This window comes from Primulina eburnea, chromosome 11 (genome assembly GCF_022965805.1).
Source record: "Primulina eburnea isolate SZY01 chromosome 11, ASM2296580v1, whole genome shotgun sequence".
Lineage (NCBI taxonomy): Eukaryota > Viridiplantae > Streptophyta > Magnoliopsida > Lamiales > Gesneriaceae > Primulina > Primulina eburnea.
In genome coordinates, this window is record NC_133111.1 from 3932080 (window position 1) to 3948970 (window position 16891).

The 16891-nt window shown below is 37.1% G+C and overlaps 2 protein-coding genes across 3 annotated transcripts; one reads left to right on the plus strand and one right to left on the minus strand.

The window, feature by feature from the left end:
• Window positions 1-547: 547 nt before the first annotated feature.
• LOC140804359 (DEAD-box ATP-dependent RNA helicase 40-like) lies at window positions 548-7750 on the plus strand. Its single transcript, XM_073160326.1, has 8 exons — window positions 548-706; window positions 1102-2472; window positions 2697-2933; window positions 4174-4242; window positions 4789-5058; window positions 5144-5494; window positions 5958-6235; window positions 6387-7750. Exons 2-8 carry the CDS (start codon window positions 1117-1119, stop codon window positions 7441-7443), a joined length of 3618 nt encoding a protein of 1205 aa, XP_073016427.1. The 5' UTR covers window positions 548-706; window positions 1102-1116; the 3' UTR covers window positions 7444-7750.
• Window positions 7751-8192: 442 nt separating this feature from the next.
• LOC140804360 (ras-related protein RABF1) lies at window positions 8193-15837 on the minus strand. Of its 2 annotated transcripts, none has more exons than XM_073160328.1 (8): window positions 15614-15837; window positions 15268-15344; window positions 13080-13163; window positions 12842-12936; window positions 12639-12744; window positions 12273-12318; window positions 12056-12162; window positions 8193-8365 (listed from the first exon to the last, which is right to left on the minus strand). In XM_073160328.1, exons 1-8 carry the CDS (start codon window positions 15636-15638, stop codon window positions 8327-8329), a joined length of 579 nt encoding a protein of 192 aa, XP_073016429.1. In that variant the 5' UTR covers window positions 15639-15837; the 3' UTR covers window positions 8193-8326. The 2 variants fall into 2 exon arrangements, with proteins under 2 accessions (XP_073016429.1, XP_073016428.1); XM_073160327.1 differs by having other exon boundaries at window positions 12056-12142; window positions 12229-12318.
• Between the last annotated feature and the right edge of the window lie 1054 nt (window positions 15838-16891).

Here is a 16891-nt window from a genome sequence, read left to right on the forward strand (position 1 = left end):
ATTTCTTATTTGATTCGAAGAATGAAAGATGTAGAAGGATCATGCATTCAAGCTTCCATTTATCGTATGTTCTTTAATTTCATTTGTTTTCGTATATGTCTATCTATCAATCTATCTATCTATACATACAGTTGCTTGGTTAAAAGATTGCTCAAAATAATATATACTCATTCACTAGTACAGTAGGACCCTTACGGTTGTCTGACTTTTAAAATAACATTAATTAATTATCATCCATAATTTCTCTTTATTTTCATTTTAAAAATTGTAACAAAGTAAAAAAAATTGAAATCGATGGTATAAAATATATTATAATGCTAGAATAACTAACTTTTGTGGAATGTTGATTTTTTAACATATATCTAATGATTAAAAGTGCTCCATTTTTTTATTTAATAGAAATATTATAAAAATATTTTTAAACAAATATACATAATCTTGCAAATTCAGTTATATTTATAATAAATTGAATGTTAATATTAATACATTTATAATTTTTTACTTATTTGGAAATAAAATTTTGTGAAACCTAGAAAGTAGGAACTCAGATCTGTACACCCGCACCCAGACAATCACTCCCCTTTCAACCCTAACCTTGATAAAGTACATAAATGAAAATCGTGCCCTCCCTTCCATCCGTAATTCTGTAATCCAATTTCTCCAGCGGAGCTGAAGTCGGGGGGGACCTGTTTAGCTCGGATTTTCAGTAAGTTTCGAGTTTTATTTTGTAAAGCTATTGTTATTTTTGAGTTTATTTAATGTTATTCGATGTTTTTTAGCAGAAAAATTCCTGAGATTACAGCGATGTAGATAGCTGATTAATCATGATTGAAAGCTTACTCTTTGATTCAAAAATTGATGTTTATCTGTTTCATAATCCACCGTGAATATGCTCGAGGGTTTAAACTAATATAATTTGGTGAATTTCACATTCTGTATCTATAAATCCAACTGGATTTGATTGTTTGATAGATGTATGGAGCATATTTCGTATGATATTTTATTTCAGCGCAACTGCTGCGTGTTTTGGCCACTACCTGGATCGAGCTTTAATTCCTTTTACTTTGTCGCTTTCTAGAAATTAATTTCAATTTCTGTCAGGGTGTCCAAATTGGAATGGCTTCTGCAGAGGCATCCCCCAGTACATATGGTCCCAGATATGCGCCAGATGATCCTACTCTGCCTCAACCTTGGAAAGGATTGATAGATGGAAGTACGGGCGTCTTATATTACTGGAATCCTGAAACAAATGCTACTCAATACGAAAAGCCGACGGCTTTACCACCACCGTTGCCACTAGGGCCACCACCTGCAGCTCTTACCCCCAAGCTAAATCCTATACCATCAACAAGAACAGTGCAATCAGATGGTTTTCAGAACCAGCAACATACACTGGCCCTTATGCCACAAGGGCAACTTATCAGCTCATCATCCCAGCAACACATTCAGCTGACACCACAGGTTTCTCAACATCAAGTGCCACCACCTGGTCAGGTGCAGGGGCCACACTTGGGATCGGGGATACAGCAGCAGGGTCATTTGGCACCTGAACAAATTAGGACGCAAATGGTGAAGCAACCTGGTCAGCAAGTGCCATCCCTGTTGGGCCAAATGTTTACACAGCCAGGTCAGCAAGGAGTTTCGCAACCAACACCGCATGTTCCCACTCAACCAGGCAGCCAAGCATCTTATCAACAGATGCAGTCTCATGGTCCACAAGGTCAAATGTATCCAAGCTCTCAGATGGGAAATCCACATGGTTTCCAATTTAACCCTTACCAAACGCCATACGTAGCTCATCAACAGAACATGTCTCCACAGGGTCCACAAAGTTCCTTGCAGCCATCTCAGCATTTAATTCCAGGGTCGCTGTTACCTCACCAACAAGACCAAGTGACAGGACTTGCTCCAAGAGACGACTCTAACTTTCATCATGGAAAGCACTCTGGTTTTGTGGCTGCCCACCAGCATACGATGCAAGGGCAACAGTTTCCCCGTCCCCGAGAACAGAAAAATGGAATTCCTCAAATAGATGATGTAGAGTATCAGCAAGGGAAGAAAGCTGGATTTTCACCTGCGCAGGTTCAGCAAACAGGGACTCCGTCTATGCAAAACTTGTCTGCAGTAGCAAGTTCTAGTCAAGCATCACATATGAGCACTACGCCAAACCAAGAAACCCTTTATGGTGGCTCATCTGTCAACCTGCAACAAACCAATCCTTCGCTTCAGGCGCATCAAGCTGGGGCAGACTTAGCACATTCACAGTATGGTTCTAGATTTCCAAATCAGATGGACCCTGGGATGATGCATAGCCAGCAGCAGAATGCGCCTCCTGTAGCATCAAAGATGGCTTATGAAGAAAACCATCTTGGAAGAACTGGAAATGATTTTAACTACAGTGCTGACAAGAGCGCCCCTGCAATGCATCAGCTGCCCAAGCTTGCACCCTTACCCATGGCAAGAAATCAACAGGTAAATTCTTTGTCCAGAAACATGGGAAAATAGGACGCCCTTGAATGAATATTTGACATGGGTGTATGCTCATATGCTAATGCCAGTTCGTGAAAACTATCTGTTGAGTAATGTTCTTGCTAGTTGCATGTTCTATATGCTTCAAGTCGCATGTTCTATATGCTTCAAGTCGCAACAAAATCCCGCGTTGAACGTTTATTTACACTAGTTATTTTTTGTACCAGGAAATGAGGATGGGTGATTTCCCTCAAAATGTCACTCCTATAGTCCCAGGAAGATTGAATGGTCCTGGTCCTTCTGGAGGACCTGATTTGCATGGGGTCTATAGTCATGCTTCTGGAGCCCCTCCTTTTCCCAACAATGCTTTTCTCAGACCTCCTTCAGTGATCGCGGGACCTTCAGATCTTATTCATTTATCAGCAGCAGAAATTTATCGACAGAAGCATGAAGTAACCGCCACGGTATGGTCATTTTATCTTGTCTTGGTTTTTATTATCTAAGATCCTAGAGGAAACACCAGTGATGCTTATATTAATGTAGCTGAATGAATAATGTGATAGATTGTTAGTTGCTGGATTTGACTTTGAACCTTGTAGAGGGGTTAAAAAGGCACAAGGTAATTTTCTGGTCACACATCTTTCTTGCTACCAAAAGGCTGGCATTCATGTGTTTTGACGTAGATGTTTGGACTTGATAATGTCTGCCACGCAAATTATCTATAGAGATTTTACTGTTGACGATTTTAAATTTTGATTTATGACTGCTATAAATCAGCTGAGAGTACTTCAATTTTAAACACGGGGCAATATTATTATCCTGAGTTCCTGACCAAAACTATCTAGAGGGAAGTTATTAGGGTCGAAAGGACCATTATATGGAGAAAGATGAATAATAATTTATACTCAACTTGAATGAATACAGAGTCTTGAAAGCATGGTTGAGACAATTGGTCCATGAGAAGTTATCGTACAGTTTTGTCAAGAGGAAATCCTTTTGAAATTACAAATAATTGTAGTTCCCCAAAGTTGTGTTAAATAATGGCATTGCCTATCTAGTTTCATGTCATATTTTGCTCCTAATTTTTAATTTGTTTGCATTGAGGCAACAAGATGTCTCTTGCATTGGCAAAATCGGGTTCTGTTGTGCCATTTCTTTACTTTATTTATCAGAAAGAACTTCCTAGTATTTTTTTCAGACAGCACAAATAAAATATGTTCATGCATTTTTCTTGTCTAAGATGTGGAAGATCCTGTCATATAACTCCTAATTTTCTCACAAATCTCTAGCTTTACAGTTATTTGACTGAACTAATATGTCAAGCCTTTAGAAATTCTTTAATTTAGAAAGGCGACAAGGGCAAGAAGCTACTTCATAGGTTCAATTTTCATGCATTTAGCTCAATAAGTAATTAATCATGGCCAAGATTCACAATTGCTATCAAATGGAATATATATTCTGTTAAAATGGGGCCAATGGAAAGTAATTAAAGGCTCCCATGGACAAGATTCATGTATTGGCTTGTTTTAGTGACAGCTTGTTTGTATTAATTTACCTTTGTATTGTTACACCGGTACCCCTCATAATTGTATTTGCAGTGAGATTGTTTGGCTGCTGCATTAATTATTTTTCCAATACTTTCTACTCGAACGGATGCTCAATTGCATCAAACCGTGCGAGTGATGCTTGGTTTATATTGTTCAGGGTGACGACGTTCCAGCTCCATTCATGACTTTTGAAGCCACTGGATTTCCGCCAGAATTACTACAGGATGTAAGTGTTTGAACCTAATTGGATGAATTAATATTTTCAAAATGTACATGTTATACAGAGGTGATGTTCCTTATGCCCTGCTTAATGTTTCATTTACAAAATTCATACTTTTAGCTCATCAATTCTAACTTGTCGCAGGTGCGATATCTGCTCCAGAGGGGGAGCACATGTCGTACGCTGCACTGCGATGCGCATTTCTGTGCGACAACTATTCTGAGTGTATGAGGGTGCTAATCAACTGTTGGAGCCTTCATTGGGCACTGCTTCTTGAGGGGTGGTTGGTGCCCGGTATCCATTTCACAATAAATATGTGACTGGGATTTCTAGCTATTGGCTCCGTTTCTTCTCTTTTAATTGCTCCTTTTTGTTGCCTCGAGTTGCTTCAGTAAGCAACCGCAAACCCCTTGAGCAATTATATTTTTATTTGATTTTGTTTCCTTCTCCAACATTAGACTAGCGTAGGCTCAACTTTACGATAGTTTTGTCACTGGTTTGAACTTCCTTCGAAGCGGTCTACTGAAGTTCATTTTTACTCGATCTTTGCAGTTGCGTTTTGCTGGTTTCTCTGCCCCCACGCCCATTCAGGCACAAACATGGCCTATTTCTTTACAGAACAGGGACATAGTTGCTATTGCGAAGACAGGGTCTGGCAAAACACTCGGTTATCTTATTCCTGCATTCATTCATCTGCGACGACGACAAAACAATTCTCAGAATGGTCCAACTGTGTTGGTTTTGTCTCCAACCAGGGAGCTTGCCACCCAAATTCAGGATGAAGCGCTCAAGTTTGGTCGATCATCTAGGGTTTCATGCACGGTTGGCCTTCAAATCTTTTTCTTATTGGCAAATCAGTTATTGCTTTAGTTATAGACGAAGACCTCAAGTTGTTAATTTGTTTCAGTGCTTGTATGGTGGTGCTCCAAAAGGCCTTCAATTAAAAGAACTAGATCGAGGGGCGGATATCGTTGTGGCAACTCCGGGTCGACTCAATGACATCCTTGAAATGAAGAGGATTGACTTTAGACAGATCTCTTTTCTTGTTCTTGATGAGGCTGATAGAATGCTTGATATGGGTTTTGAGCCACAGATTCGTAAAATCGTCAATGAGTTGCCTCCAAGAAGGCAAACTCTTATGTACACTGCAACCTGGCCCAAGGAAGTTAGAAAAATAGCTGGTGATTTACTAGTTAATCCCGTGCAGGTCAACATTGGCACTGTTGATGAGCTCAGTGCGAATAAGGCTATCACACAGGTATATATGTAAAAAAGGAAATGTTATCCCAAAGGGAAATTGAATAGTCAATAATCTTATGATACATATTCAAAAAATAAACATTATTGTAAAAATAAGTGGCTTAAGGGCCTGGAGTGTGACTAGTATTGCTATTCCTTTTGGTGGTCTCTGGAATCTGATACTTTTTACGTATGTGATTATTGTTTCGTTGGTTGCATTCAGGCAGTTAAAGCATTTTGTTCGATATATCAATTTATTGCTACTAGTTTAACAGGTCTAAATTAGGACTGTGATACTACACCAGACTTACCTTTTTGCTCCTTTGTAGCATTGTATTCAGATTTTAGGTTTTTAGTGTTTGTCAGTGTTAGGAGTATATTACACGCATTTATATCGTTGCATTGCTTTATTGATTGAAAGAAATCTTTTAAGCACGTGTATTATGATTATCCATTAACAAAAAACTACTTTGCTGCAATAGCATGTGGAAGTAGTCCCAGAAATGGAGAAGCAAAGACGCTTGGAGCAAATTCTTAGATCCCAGGAACGTGGTTCTAAATTTATAATTTTTTGTTCCACTAAAAAGTTGTGTGACCAGCTGGCACGTAGTATTGGACGTAACTTTGGAGCAGCTGTAATTCATGGAGACAAATCTCAGGGTGAGAGAGACTGGGTTCTTAATCAATTCCGAAGTGGGAAGTCCCCAGTTCTAGTCGCCACTGATGTTGCTGCTCGGGGGCTTGACATAAGAGACATAAGGTCTGGAACTTTTGTTTTTTGCTTCGATTTTACAATTCTTAGTATCTTTTGGATTATAACATTTTTATGTCTAGTTTGTTTCCTTTTGACACTTCTAGCTATCAGTTTTAATTTTATGCTATCTATGCCTTTCGAAATTATCTTGTCACAGGGTTGTGGTCAATTATGACTTTCCAACTGGGATTGAGGACTATGTTCATCGAATTGGAAGAACTGGGAGAGCTGGTGCTACAGGAGTTTCGTACACATTTTTCTCTGAGCAAGACTGGAAACATGCTCCTGATCTTGTTAAAGTTTTGGAGGGGGCCAACCAGCATGTGCCTCCTGAGGTGAGAGACATAGCTTTACGTGGTGGGCCTGGTTTTGGCAAGGACCGAGGTCCCATTAACCGTTATGATTCTGGTGGTGCTGGTCGGTGGGATTCTGGTGGTCGTGGTGGCATGAGAGATGGCTTTGGTGATCGTGGTGGGATACGAGATGGTGGCTTTGGCGGTCGTGGAGGCATGAGGGATGGTGGTTTTGGTGGCCGAGGCGGAATGAGGGATGACAGCTTTGGTGGACGTGGAGGGATGAGAGATGGTGGTTTCAATGGACGAGGATGGATGAGAGATGGAAATTTTGGTGGTCGTGGTGGTGGGAGAGATGGTGGTCCTTCAGGTGCTCGGTTGGGATGGGACAGGGGTGGACGTGGCGCACATGATCGATTCAACAATTTAGATGTGAGAGGACGAGGCCGGGGACGGGGGCGATTCGAAAGTCGAAGAGATGGCCCTGATAGAAGTAGGGGTCGGAGTTTCAGTCGGAGCCCTGATAGAGTTCGAACATGGGATTCCAGTCGAAGCCGAAGTTCTAGCAGAAGCCGTAGCAGAGGTAGGAGTTATAGCCGGAGCCGGAGTTGGTCTCGGAGCCGGAGTCCAAGGAGCAGTCGCAGCCGGAGCCCTAGACGCAGCCGCAGCCGCAGCCGCAGCCATGATAGATACGAGAGAAGGCCACCACGCAAAACGAAATTCGACCAGGTAAATGTTTCACCACCAAAAACTGAGGTTGCACCCCGTAAACCCGAAGCATCCTTGACGTCTTCTGGTACCGGAGGCAATGCATTTAGTGGAGTTGAGCCAGCAGAGAAGGTTCCGTTGGTAGCAGCTGTGGATCTTGGCAACCTTGTTGCTGAAGCTGATCCTTCAAACAATCCTCCTGTCGAGCCCTAGGGTTGCAGATATGGATCTCCACTATGCTAAATGCATCGATCCAGTTAGGAAGACGATTGGCATTCCGTAATGCAGAATCCAACTGGTTTTCTCTGTGGCGCTAGCGTTCTATATAGTTATGGGTACGACGCCACTGAGTGCTATCCAGCGATCTACCATTTTTCCTTTACATTGTCTTGGGTATTATTTGCATCCCCCTATTCAATTTGGCACATTCACTTACGGGTCTACAAACAAAAATTAATATTCGAAACTTTCGGTGTTATCCCACTGCTGATTTTGTTTGAATCTACTTGAGTTTTATTAATGTGGTTTATAGCTAATTCTATCCTAAATTCTTGAAAGATATATCCACGTGGGATACTACTATAAGAGCAGGGGAGATGTGCGTTATCTTTTTTTGTTTGATCATATTTTATCACTATCTTTTTCATTTCCACCTTTAGTAAAGTATTTTGAAATTTACAGCTTCATGAACATTTTGGGAATTTGGGCAACTATAGGTGTGTGCAAAATTCATCTTGTTTAATTTGCATCGATGATCTGAGCCACATCGTTATCAGTGATCAAGGCAACAGAACTGCACAAGACTCTTCTATTTTTTTGTAAATTTCAAGAGTATGGTACATTATCAAAATCTAGACCACGTCCTTGTGGTGTGCTAATAGTTCGTGCATCACAAAAGCACTTGCCGATATCACGTTTTATTAAATTCAGATGTATAATTTTAAATAGTTAGGTCATCCAGGTTCAAAGAACAATTTATCTTAGATTGAAATTGTGCACGCACTTGTGTATTTAACAGAAAAAACATAATAGGTTACATAGTACAGGGAGATGAGCAATCTTAAGTAACACAAATTGAAGTCCGGTGAAAGTGTATTCATGACGAGGACGGCCGTGGCAGTCTCTTGGCGATTTCCTGCCCACATCAAAACCGAGTTAAGTTCCACAGCAAGTGAAACCAAATAACTTATGTTTTATGACAAAAGGAACATAGAGCAGAGTGCACTGGTAAGCATCAACATCGACTTCAAAAAACAGAAATTATTCCTCACATTGTTGCAAGGTTAATGTGAAGTCCCGAAAATTTTAAGTCCATATGAACCAAGTGCGTGCAAGTTATTAAATTCCTTATGTATTTTATTAAATGATTTTAATGCATGCATATATTTAATTTATGAAATTTATTATTTTAATTATTTATGTTTATTTAATGTACGTTAAAATGTTTTTTAGAGTTTTATGTTTCAGGCGATTATTCGAGGCGAGATCGAGGAAAGAAGATCGGGACGATTTTAGTAAATTTTAATGCAGTATTTTATTTAAGATAAGGATGGAGTATTTTAAATAATTTAATTAATTTTAGTAATTTAAGAGCTTAATTAAATTATTTAAATGATTAATTGATTTTAAAATTTTAGAGTTGTAGTATTTATGCATCTTATTTAAATTTAAAATTTATAATGTGGTTAATATGAGATTTATTTTAAATTAGTATGTTAAATATTTTTAAATAGATTGTTATTATATTAAAAACATATGTTACAATTGTTTATATATATATATATGTAGGTATATATACATACACATATATATATATATATATATATATATATATATATATATATATATATATATATATATCAACACACAAGCACACACCACTACACACACACTCATGCTTTAATACAAACCACACACATATATTCAATTATATATATACACCCACACGTTAAATAAACACACGCACACCACATATACACATAAAACAAAACACATGTTTCTTTTCTTCTTTTTGACTAAAGAGGAGAAGAGAAACTAACTTAAAACTCTTCTTCCTCAATTATATGCTATATTATTCCTCTTCAATTGTCCCTTGAAGCATCGTTCCATTTCTCTGAAAATTTCCAGCATCATTTCATTGAGGTTATTTAAAGAAAATCGAGCTACGTTCGTCCTGGATCGTCTATCGCTCCGTCTCCGCTTCGGTATCGTCGTTACAGTATTTTTAAATATCAAAAGGCACGTATATTCTGTTCTTGATGCATCGATCTTGTCATATTATGCGTTGTGTTGTTATTTATGCGAAAATTATATGTGCGATGCGTAGAAGTTTGAGCAATCACGTCTAGATCAAGTTTGAAACAATTTTGGATCACCTAAATTCACGTTTTTGCTGTTCTGTAAAATACTGCGATTTTTCGGTATTGATTTTGAGAAAACTTTCAACTACAAAAACGTAGATCTTTTCGATACGTTCGATTTGATATAAAATTCGAGTTATTTGGATTAAAAACGAGTGAGTTATGGTGTTTTTAGTATGACTGCTCAAATTAGATCCGAAAATTCATGTTTTGATGTTCTTTCGAAAACTGCAATTTTTCGGTACATATTTTGAGAAAACTTTCCACTACAAAAACGTAGATCTTTTCGATACATTCGATTTGATATAAAATTCGAAATATTTGGATGAAAATTGAGTGAATTATGGCGTTTTTCGTAGGACTGCTCAAACTGCATTTTTTTTTAGAAACGTTTTTGCTGTTCTGAAAAATACTGCGATTTTTCAGTAAAGATTTTTGAGAAAACTTTTAACTACAAAAACGTAGATCTTTTTTATACGTTCGATTTGATATAAAATTCGAGTTATTTGGATTAAAAACGAGTGAGTTATGGAGTTTTTAGTATGACTGCTCAAATCGTGTTTCAAGAAAGTTATGGATTTTAATATGTTCTTGAAGTTTTTATGTTGCAGGCTTTGTTGGAGATCGACGGGTGATTGTTGCTGCATATAAGAAAGTTAGTAATGATGTTTAGAGTATTTTTGAGGTTTTGATTCATGTCGTTAAGAGCTTGAATTATTAAGAAGTCGTAAGAAATAAACTTTAATATAAATGACAGTATTTTGGGTCGTATGAATTGTAGGGTGATTATAAAAGTTTAGTTCATTGTTATGGTGTCCTAGAATGGTCTCATAGTGATGAATCTTGATGCATTATGTGTTAATTGGGAGAATAGATATGTCGAAAAATTTTCATAAAATAATTCGTCGAACAGAGCGTACACGGACCCAGACACGGAGGCAGGCACGGGGTCCGTGCCTTCTTATTTCATCACAACAATTTTTAAGCGCACGGACACGGACCATGATACGGACCTAGGGACGGGGTCCGTGTACCTTCAGATTTTAGGTATATTCTTTTATTATTTAAGGTTTGATTTGAGGTTTTATGCTATGGTTTAATATGATGTTTTACAAGGTGATGTCATGGGAAATTATAGAATGTTCTAAGAATTTATTTAGCTTGGGATTAAGCATGACATTTACGTTTAAGTTGTACAAGTTAAGTTTATGTATTCATATTAGTATGTTGCAGCAACGACCCGATTGACATCCAACGAATCCCTCAACACCAAGTAAGTATGTATGACGTGCAAAGAAAATATTTGAAGTTTTTGAGGTATGCTAAATGTCTTGTGACCAAAAGTGAATGGGTTTGGAAGTCGGTGAACGTGGCCGAGGACCTCTCCACCCCATTAAATTATGAACGGGTTTGAAGTTAGGATTGGAAAGCGTTAAATTATGAACGGGGACCAATCTGTCCGTTAAATTATGAACGGGTTAGATCATGGTTGTGAAGCGTTAAATTATGAACGTGGATCAACTGGCCTGTTAAATTATGAACAGGGATCTCATGTATGTGACAGTGGATACGTCCCTGTCAGCCCAGTACTGTGGTTTGTCTGATCAGATATTTATTATGTTATGGGTCACTTGCTTTGAAACATCCTCTACGCAAAATGATGAAGTTAAGTATGTTGAAGTATGAAATCATGTTTAAAGAAAAGTTTATGTGATGGCACGTCATATTATGTATGCATGTATGTTCAAAGTTTATGCAAAGCTCAAGTTTATGAAAGTTCAAGTTATTATGCAAGTTCAAGTTTCAAAGTATGTATGTTCAAGTTCAAAGAAGTTTATGAGAGTTCAAAGTTATTATGAAAGTTTAAGTTTATTAAAAGTTCAAGTTTATTACGCAAAGTTTAAGTTTCGAGTATATATGTTATATTTTGAAGTTGTATGTGGTTTTATTATGTAATACTCGTTATTCCCAGTTTATACGTGTTGAGTCTTTAGACTCACTAGACTTGATCGATGCAGGTGCTTATGTTGATGAGGAGACAGGAGGTGGCGACCAAATGGCAGGCTTGGACTGAGCAGGAGGCTAAACCCGAGGACCGCCATGTTTACGTTTTTATGCAAAGTTTAAAAATACTTTGATTTATATGATGTGATGGGAGATGTTTTGAGCAAGTATTTTGTTAGCAGATTTTATTAGTGATGTTGAATTTCAAATATTTTATGAACGATTCTTTTGACAACCTTTTCTTATGGGGGATTTGGTTGTGGTATTTTATGGCAAATATTGAAGATTATTTTATATTTAAGAAAATTTTTAATTTTTCCGCAAATTTTGAAGTAGTTAAAGTACGGTACGTTTCAGTTAACAGACAGTAAGAACATTTGGACCATTTGATTATAACATAACTGGCCGATTGATGCGAAAGATTGCATAAAAATGAAAGTAAAAAAAAGGTAAAAATTTACCTCAAAGAGCTGGTTTATATTGTCGGCAGTCTTGGCAGAGGTCTCTATAAAGAACATTCCGTTCTTTTCAGCATAGTCATTTCCATCCTTCGAAATATACAAGAAAGCTACAGTTTGATAGACCAAAAGAAAGCCAACAGTAGGGAAATCTAATGTAGAATTTATGTGCTTACTGGAACTGGTACTTCTCTTTTTTCAAGAAGATCAGCTTTATTACCTACGAGAGCCATGACTATGTCTGGGCTTCCATGCTTTTGTAACTCCTATGGTTTCAATTATTGTCAAATGTTAATACAGGAAAATGGCAGATTGTTCTGCAGAGTAAAATCTATGACGTTGTTGTGAGTGTAGAATAAGTACTAGAAATGCGCATTGAAATAGCAATTGTTAAGTGCACAATACAGCTTCATATGCTAAGAACACATAACTGGTTGCTATTGAGGTTTTAATCTTACAAAGCCTACAGTAGAAGCTGCAACCAAACTTTAAAGCTGAATTCAACAACTCAGTGCATAGTCTGAGTAAGTTTATCTCATCTTTTTTGCGAATTTTAGTATACATGATGTGGATCTCTTGGATATACCTTGACCCAATACTGTGCTTTGGTGAATGATTCGGGACTAGTAATATCATACACCACTACGGCAACTGCAGCACCTCGGTAATACAGAGGCGCCAGTGCGGCATACCTGCACAGCGGCAATGCTTGTCAAATCATTTGCACAAACTTCGTCTATCCAGAATTGGGAAGGGATTAGGTTAGGAGATTGATTGGCAAAAATAAACCTTTCTTGTCCAGCAGTGTCCCATATTTCAAATTTCACTGTAGTTGAATCTTGCAAGGCTATTGTCTGAGACAAGAAAGATGCTCCAACAGTGACCTGTCAAAGATGTTACAAGTTTGGATAGATCCATCTGACAATCACATAATCCATCTTCTATACATGATCCAATAGTTACAAATTTAATGAGCACTATTTGGCATTCACATCAACCTATGTCCATAACATACATTATCCTTTACCTTAGATGTAGGATCAAACTGACCACGAACAAATCGAAGAACAATGCAGCTTTTCCCAACCCCAGAATCACCTAAGAGCACCAGCTGTGGAGATTATGGAAACTATTAAGGCCACAAAAGCAGATGCTTTTTAGTGCTTTCAACATTTTATCCAAATCATTTCAGAAAAACCTCAAACTAAAAAAATGTCAAGCGTTTGGCACAATGATACACCAAAGGGCGTGAATTCAGTAGTAATTGACAACCAGTAGTAATTGACAACCATGATCAGGAAAAAACAGAGGTGGTGAGGTGATAATGACAGCACAACTTCTATCTCAATAGAAATGATGCCATAGGTATACAGGCCTGTCATGTTTAAAAAGATAAAATTGCAATTTGCACGGCTCAGTTGGTGGAACCTGATACAATATATAGCAGAAGCAGATTGATTAAAAATCATAGCACAGTATTATTTGATTTTATTAATTTCGTTTTTTCCCTAAAATACCATTCAGGTCCATACTTTCATTTCTTTGCAGCTTTACTATGCAAATTTACTTAATGTCATCTTGTCAATCCCACCTTCTCTTCAATATCAGCATTAAAATCATGCACATGCACGGTATAAAATGCTCTAAACAATATAATGAAATTGACTCCCTCGTTCTCCCGTACAGAAAACCTCACTGCCCTCACAGTGAAAATTCCAAACAAAAAAATTCAAAATAAGGTTATTCTGTAAGGTAGATGATTCATAGACTACAAGAATCTCTCATTAAAAGCCACAGCGCATCTTCCAAGAACCTTCATATACAACCGTCCCCGATTTTCCAGCTAATGTCATCCTTGAATGAGTCTGCAAAGTCCTTAGTTGCTTTACAAGGACACATGAGAGTAACACTCGGAAATGCCCAGCACCAATACCCCCAGACAAAGGGCTCTAATACCCCCAGACAAAGGGCTCTCGTCTCCCACTATCACCATGTGCTACAGTGAATTCTTTTTCAATGAAAACTCGACAACTACCTACAAAGTAAGGCGCTGATGGTAGCCACTAATTTTCAATACCATGCCTTCCCTTCCTAGAAGGTTTACAAACTTTCCTCCTTTTGATCAACTAATTTTCTTTGATTTAGACTTATTGCAATTGCCCCAAAAAAAAATTTCTGATATTTTATCAATTTTATTAGTCGCACCTGTAGTAATTTAAACTTTGAGCCTAAAAGTTAATACAGACGAAACGCGACAAGTCGCAAATCAACAGCCTATTAGCAACAAAATATCAGTTCAAACCTTCCTTTACCATTTGATATGAGAAAAGCCAAGGTCTAACACCATTCACCCAATCAAGAGTCTGAAATTTTTATCCCAACCAGACGAGCATCAAGGAATACACCAAGAGGCAAGACTCTAAATGTTAATAGGCATATCTTTCACGGCCATTAGCTCGCATGGATTAGGTGGGTTGCAGTCACACCCCGAGCAAGCAAGGTTCAAGTTAAATGCATCCCTCGAGGATCGTCAGAACACTAAAACTAAATGGCTGGCCCAAAGGACAAGTGTTCAATGATAACAAGCAGCAGCAGTTAGTAATGCTCAAAGCATTCTGTCACCAAGTCAGCTCATTCATTAAAACATGCGCAACAACAAAACACATCCAAAGACGGCAGAGCAAATTTTAGGATAATATCTGGTTTTCGAATAAAATATCTCAAGTTGGAAGCAGTTAAAACTGATTTAAAGACTCCACAACAAGCAGATATCAGCTAACATCTCAAGTAGACTCTTACTATGAAAGGAAAAATGCTAGAAAGTTCACACATATACCCATTAGACTGTCCTACATGGTACTTTGGGCAGACCGTAATACAATAAATGTAACCCGTGATGAACTTCAGCCTTCACCTGATTCTAAGTGATAAGCTCGTGATTTTAGTTAATTTGGTACGAAACTGGGAAGACGGTGACAAGTATCAAAGTGGGATGGTTTGAACTTCAAAAAATACAGTATTTGAGAAATGGGAGTGGAATATGAAACAAGAAAAGCTCTCATAATTGGTAGGCATCGCTTGATTCACTAGTAATAAGGAGCCATTTTTTGCCACATGATTGCCTAATTAGAAAACCTCACTCAAACACGATGTTCTTGAGATCAGCTTTTTCAACAAAGTCAACACGGACAATCAAAAAGCAAGCACAAATTTACCTTAACTTTAAGGTTATTCGCATCATTCAATCCTCCATTTTCTGTATTTTGACGTCCCAACCTTCCAGCATTTTTATCTGCTCAAAACAAAATTTTGAAGGAAAAAAAATCATTAATAAATATCTCAATCATGCCCTCGATCGGATTCAATATTATTTTTGATAAAAGTCAGAACCCGTAGGAGCAAGAAACAAGCCAGGGTCATCGTATTCAATGATAAAGGCCAACAGATTCAGAACTATATCGATGAATTCTATATTTTTTTGTTTCAGAACATACATCAACATTAATAATAAAAGCGAGAAGATTCAAAATGATCTAAACCCTGATTGATGCTGAAATTCACCTGGAACGGATGATGCACAACCCATGTCACCGGAATATTTCGGGAATGGAATCTTATAGATTTATCCAAGTTCAAATATTAGGGTTTTGGAGCGAAGACATGGGATTGGGAGAAAAATTTAATCAGCCTTCGGAATTTAAGTTCATAAATTTTGAGTTTATTGTTGAACAGTGAAAGAAGAGAAGTTTGAATAATTTCATAAAATTTCATCATTTCTAAGAGTAAAAAAAAAAATTGCTAAATTGTTCTTACCAAAATATTTTTTTACTAATTGTTATATCAAGTTCCACTCTCGCTGATTATGAATAATTTTTTTAATTTATTTAGATATATTAAGTTGTTTTTCCGTATTTTTTTTTGTCCTAAATAAGCAAATCTCGGATACATGCTCAAATCTCATCGATAGTACATTAAGTTATATTATATCATTGTAGTCTGAAATAATATCTAAAAAAATATTTTTTACTTTCACTTTTAATGTTTTCGATTGAATTTTTTTTTATTATTATAACTAGTTTATGACAAAAACTTGTGTGAGACGGTCTCACGGGTCGTATTTGTGAGACGGATCTCTTATTTGGGTCACCCATGAAAAAATATTATTTTTTATTGTAAATATGGGTAGGGTTGACCCATCTCACGAATTATGATCTGTAAGACGGTCTTTTACGAGACTCACTCCTAGTTTATAGTAGTATATTCTATTTACTTGCACAAGAATCAAGGATAATTTTGAAAAATAAACAATATTATATTTTTTATTATTGGAATATTTTAAAGTAATTTTTTTTTACTTATACGGCTTAAAATTTTCAATTTCCCTAGATAATAAAATCGTAAACTATTGGTTGGGGAAAGTACGTTGCTCCTAAGTTGGGCCTGACAACATAATGGGCCGAAGTAGAATTGGTCTCTTATAACAGGTGTATGCGTGTGTAACAGTCCATAAATTATTTACAAAATAATTGGTGTTAAAATTTTTGAACAATGTCGAATATGATATCAAGAGCTCAAATTTAAGATAAAATATTGAATTTCGATTTTTTTAGCTCAAAAAATTATATATATCGAGAATTTTCATGGATAAAAAATATAGAGTGAATCTCATATGAGACTGTCTCACGGATCTTAATCTGTGAGACGGGTCAATCATACTCATATTCATAATATAAAGTAATGCTCTTAGCATAAAAAGTAATACTTCTTCATGTATAACTCAAATAAGAGATCTGTCTCACAAATACGACCCGTAAAACCGTCTCACACAAGTTTTTGTCG

Bases quoted from the DNA above. Each gene is read 5' to 3' on its own strand.
- LOC140804359 (XM_073160326.1), top strand. From the start codon at position 1,117: ATGGCTTCTGCAGAGGCATCCCCCAGTACATATGGTCCCAGATATGCG. The intron at 2,934-4,173 runs GTATGGTCATTT...TATATTGTTCAG, and splicing joins AGCATGAAGTAACCGCCACG to GGTGACGACGTTCCAGCTCC. The intron at 6,236-6,386 runs GTCTGGAACTTT...ATCTTGTCACAG, and splicing joins CTTGACATAAGAGACATAAG to GGTTGTGGTCAATTATGACT.
- LOC140804360 (XM_073160327.1), bottom strand. From the start codon at position 15,638: ATGGGTTGTGCATCATCCGTTCCAG. The intron at 13,164-15,267 runs GTAAATTTGTGC...TAATCTCCACAG, and splicing joins CGAATAACCTTAAAGTTAAG to CTGGTGCTCTTAGGTGATTC. The intron at 12,143-12,228 runs GTAAGCACATAA...TATATTTCGAAG, and splicing joins AAAGAGAAGTACCAGTTCCA to GATGGAAATGACTATGCTGA.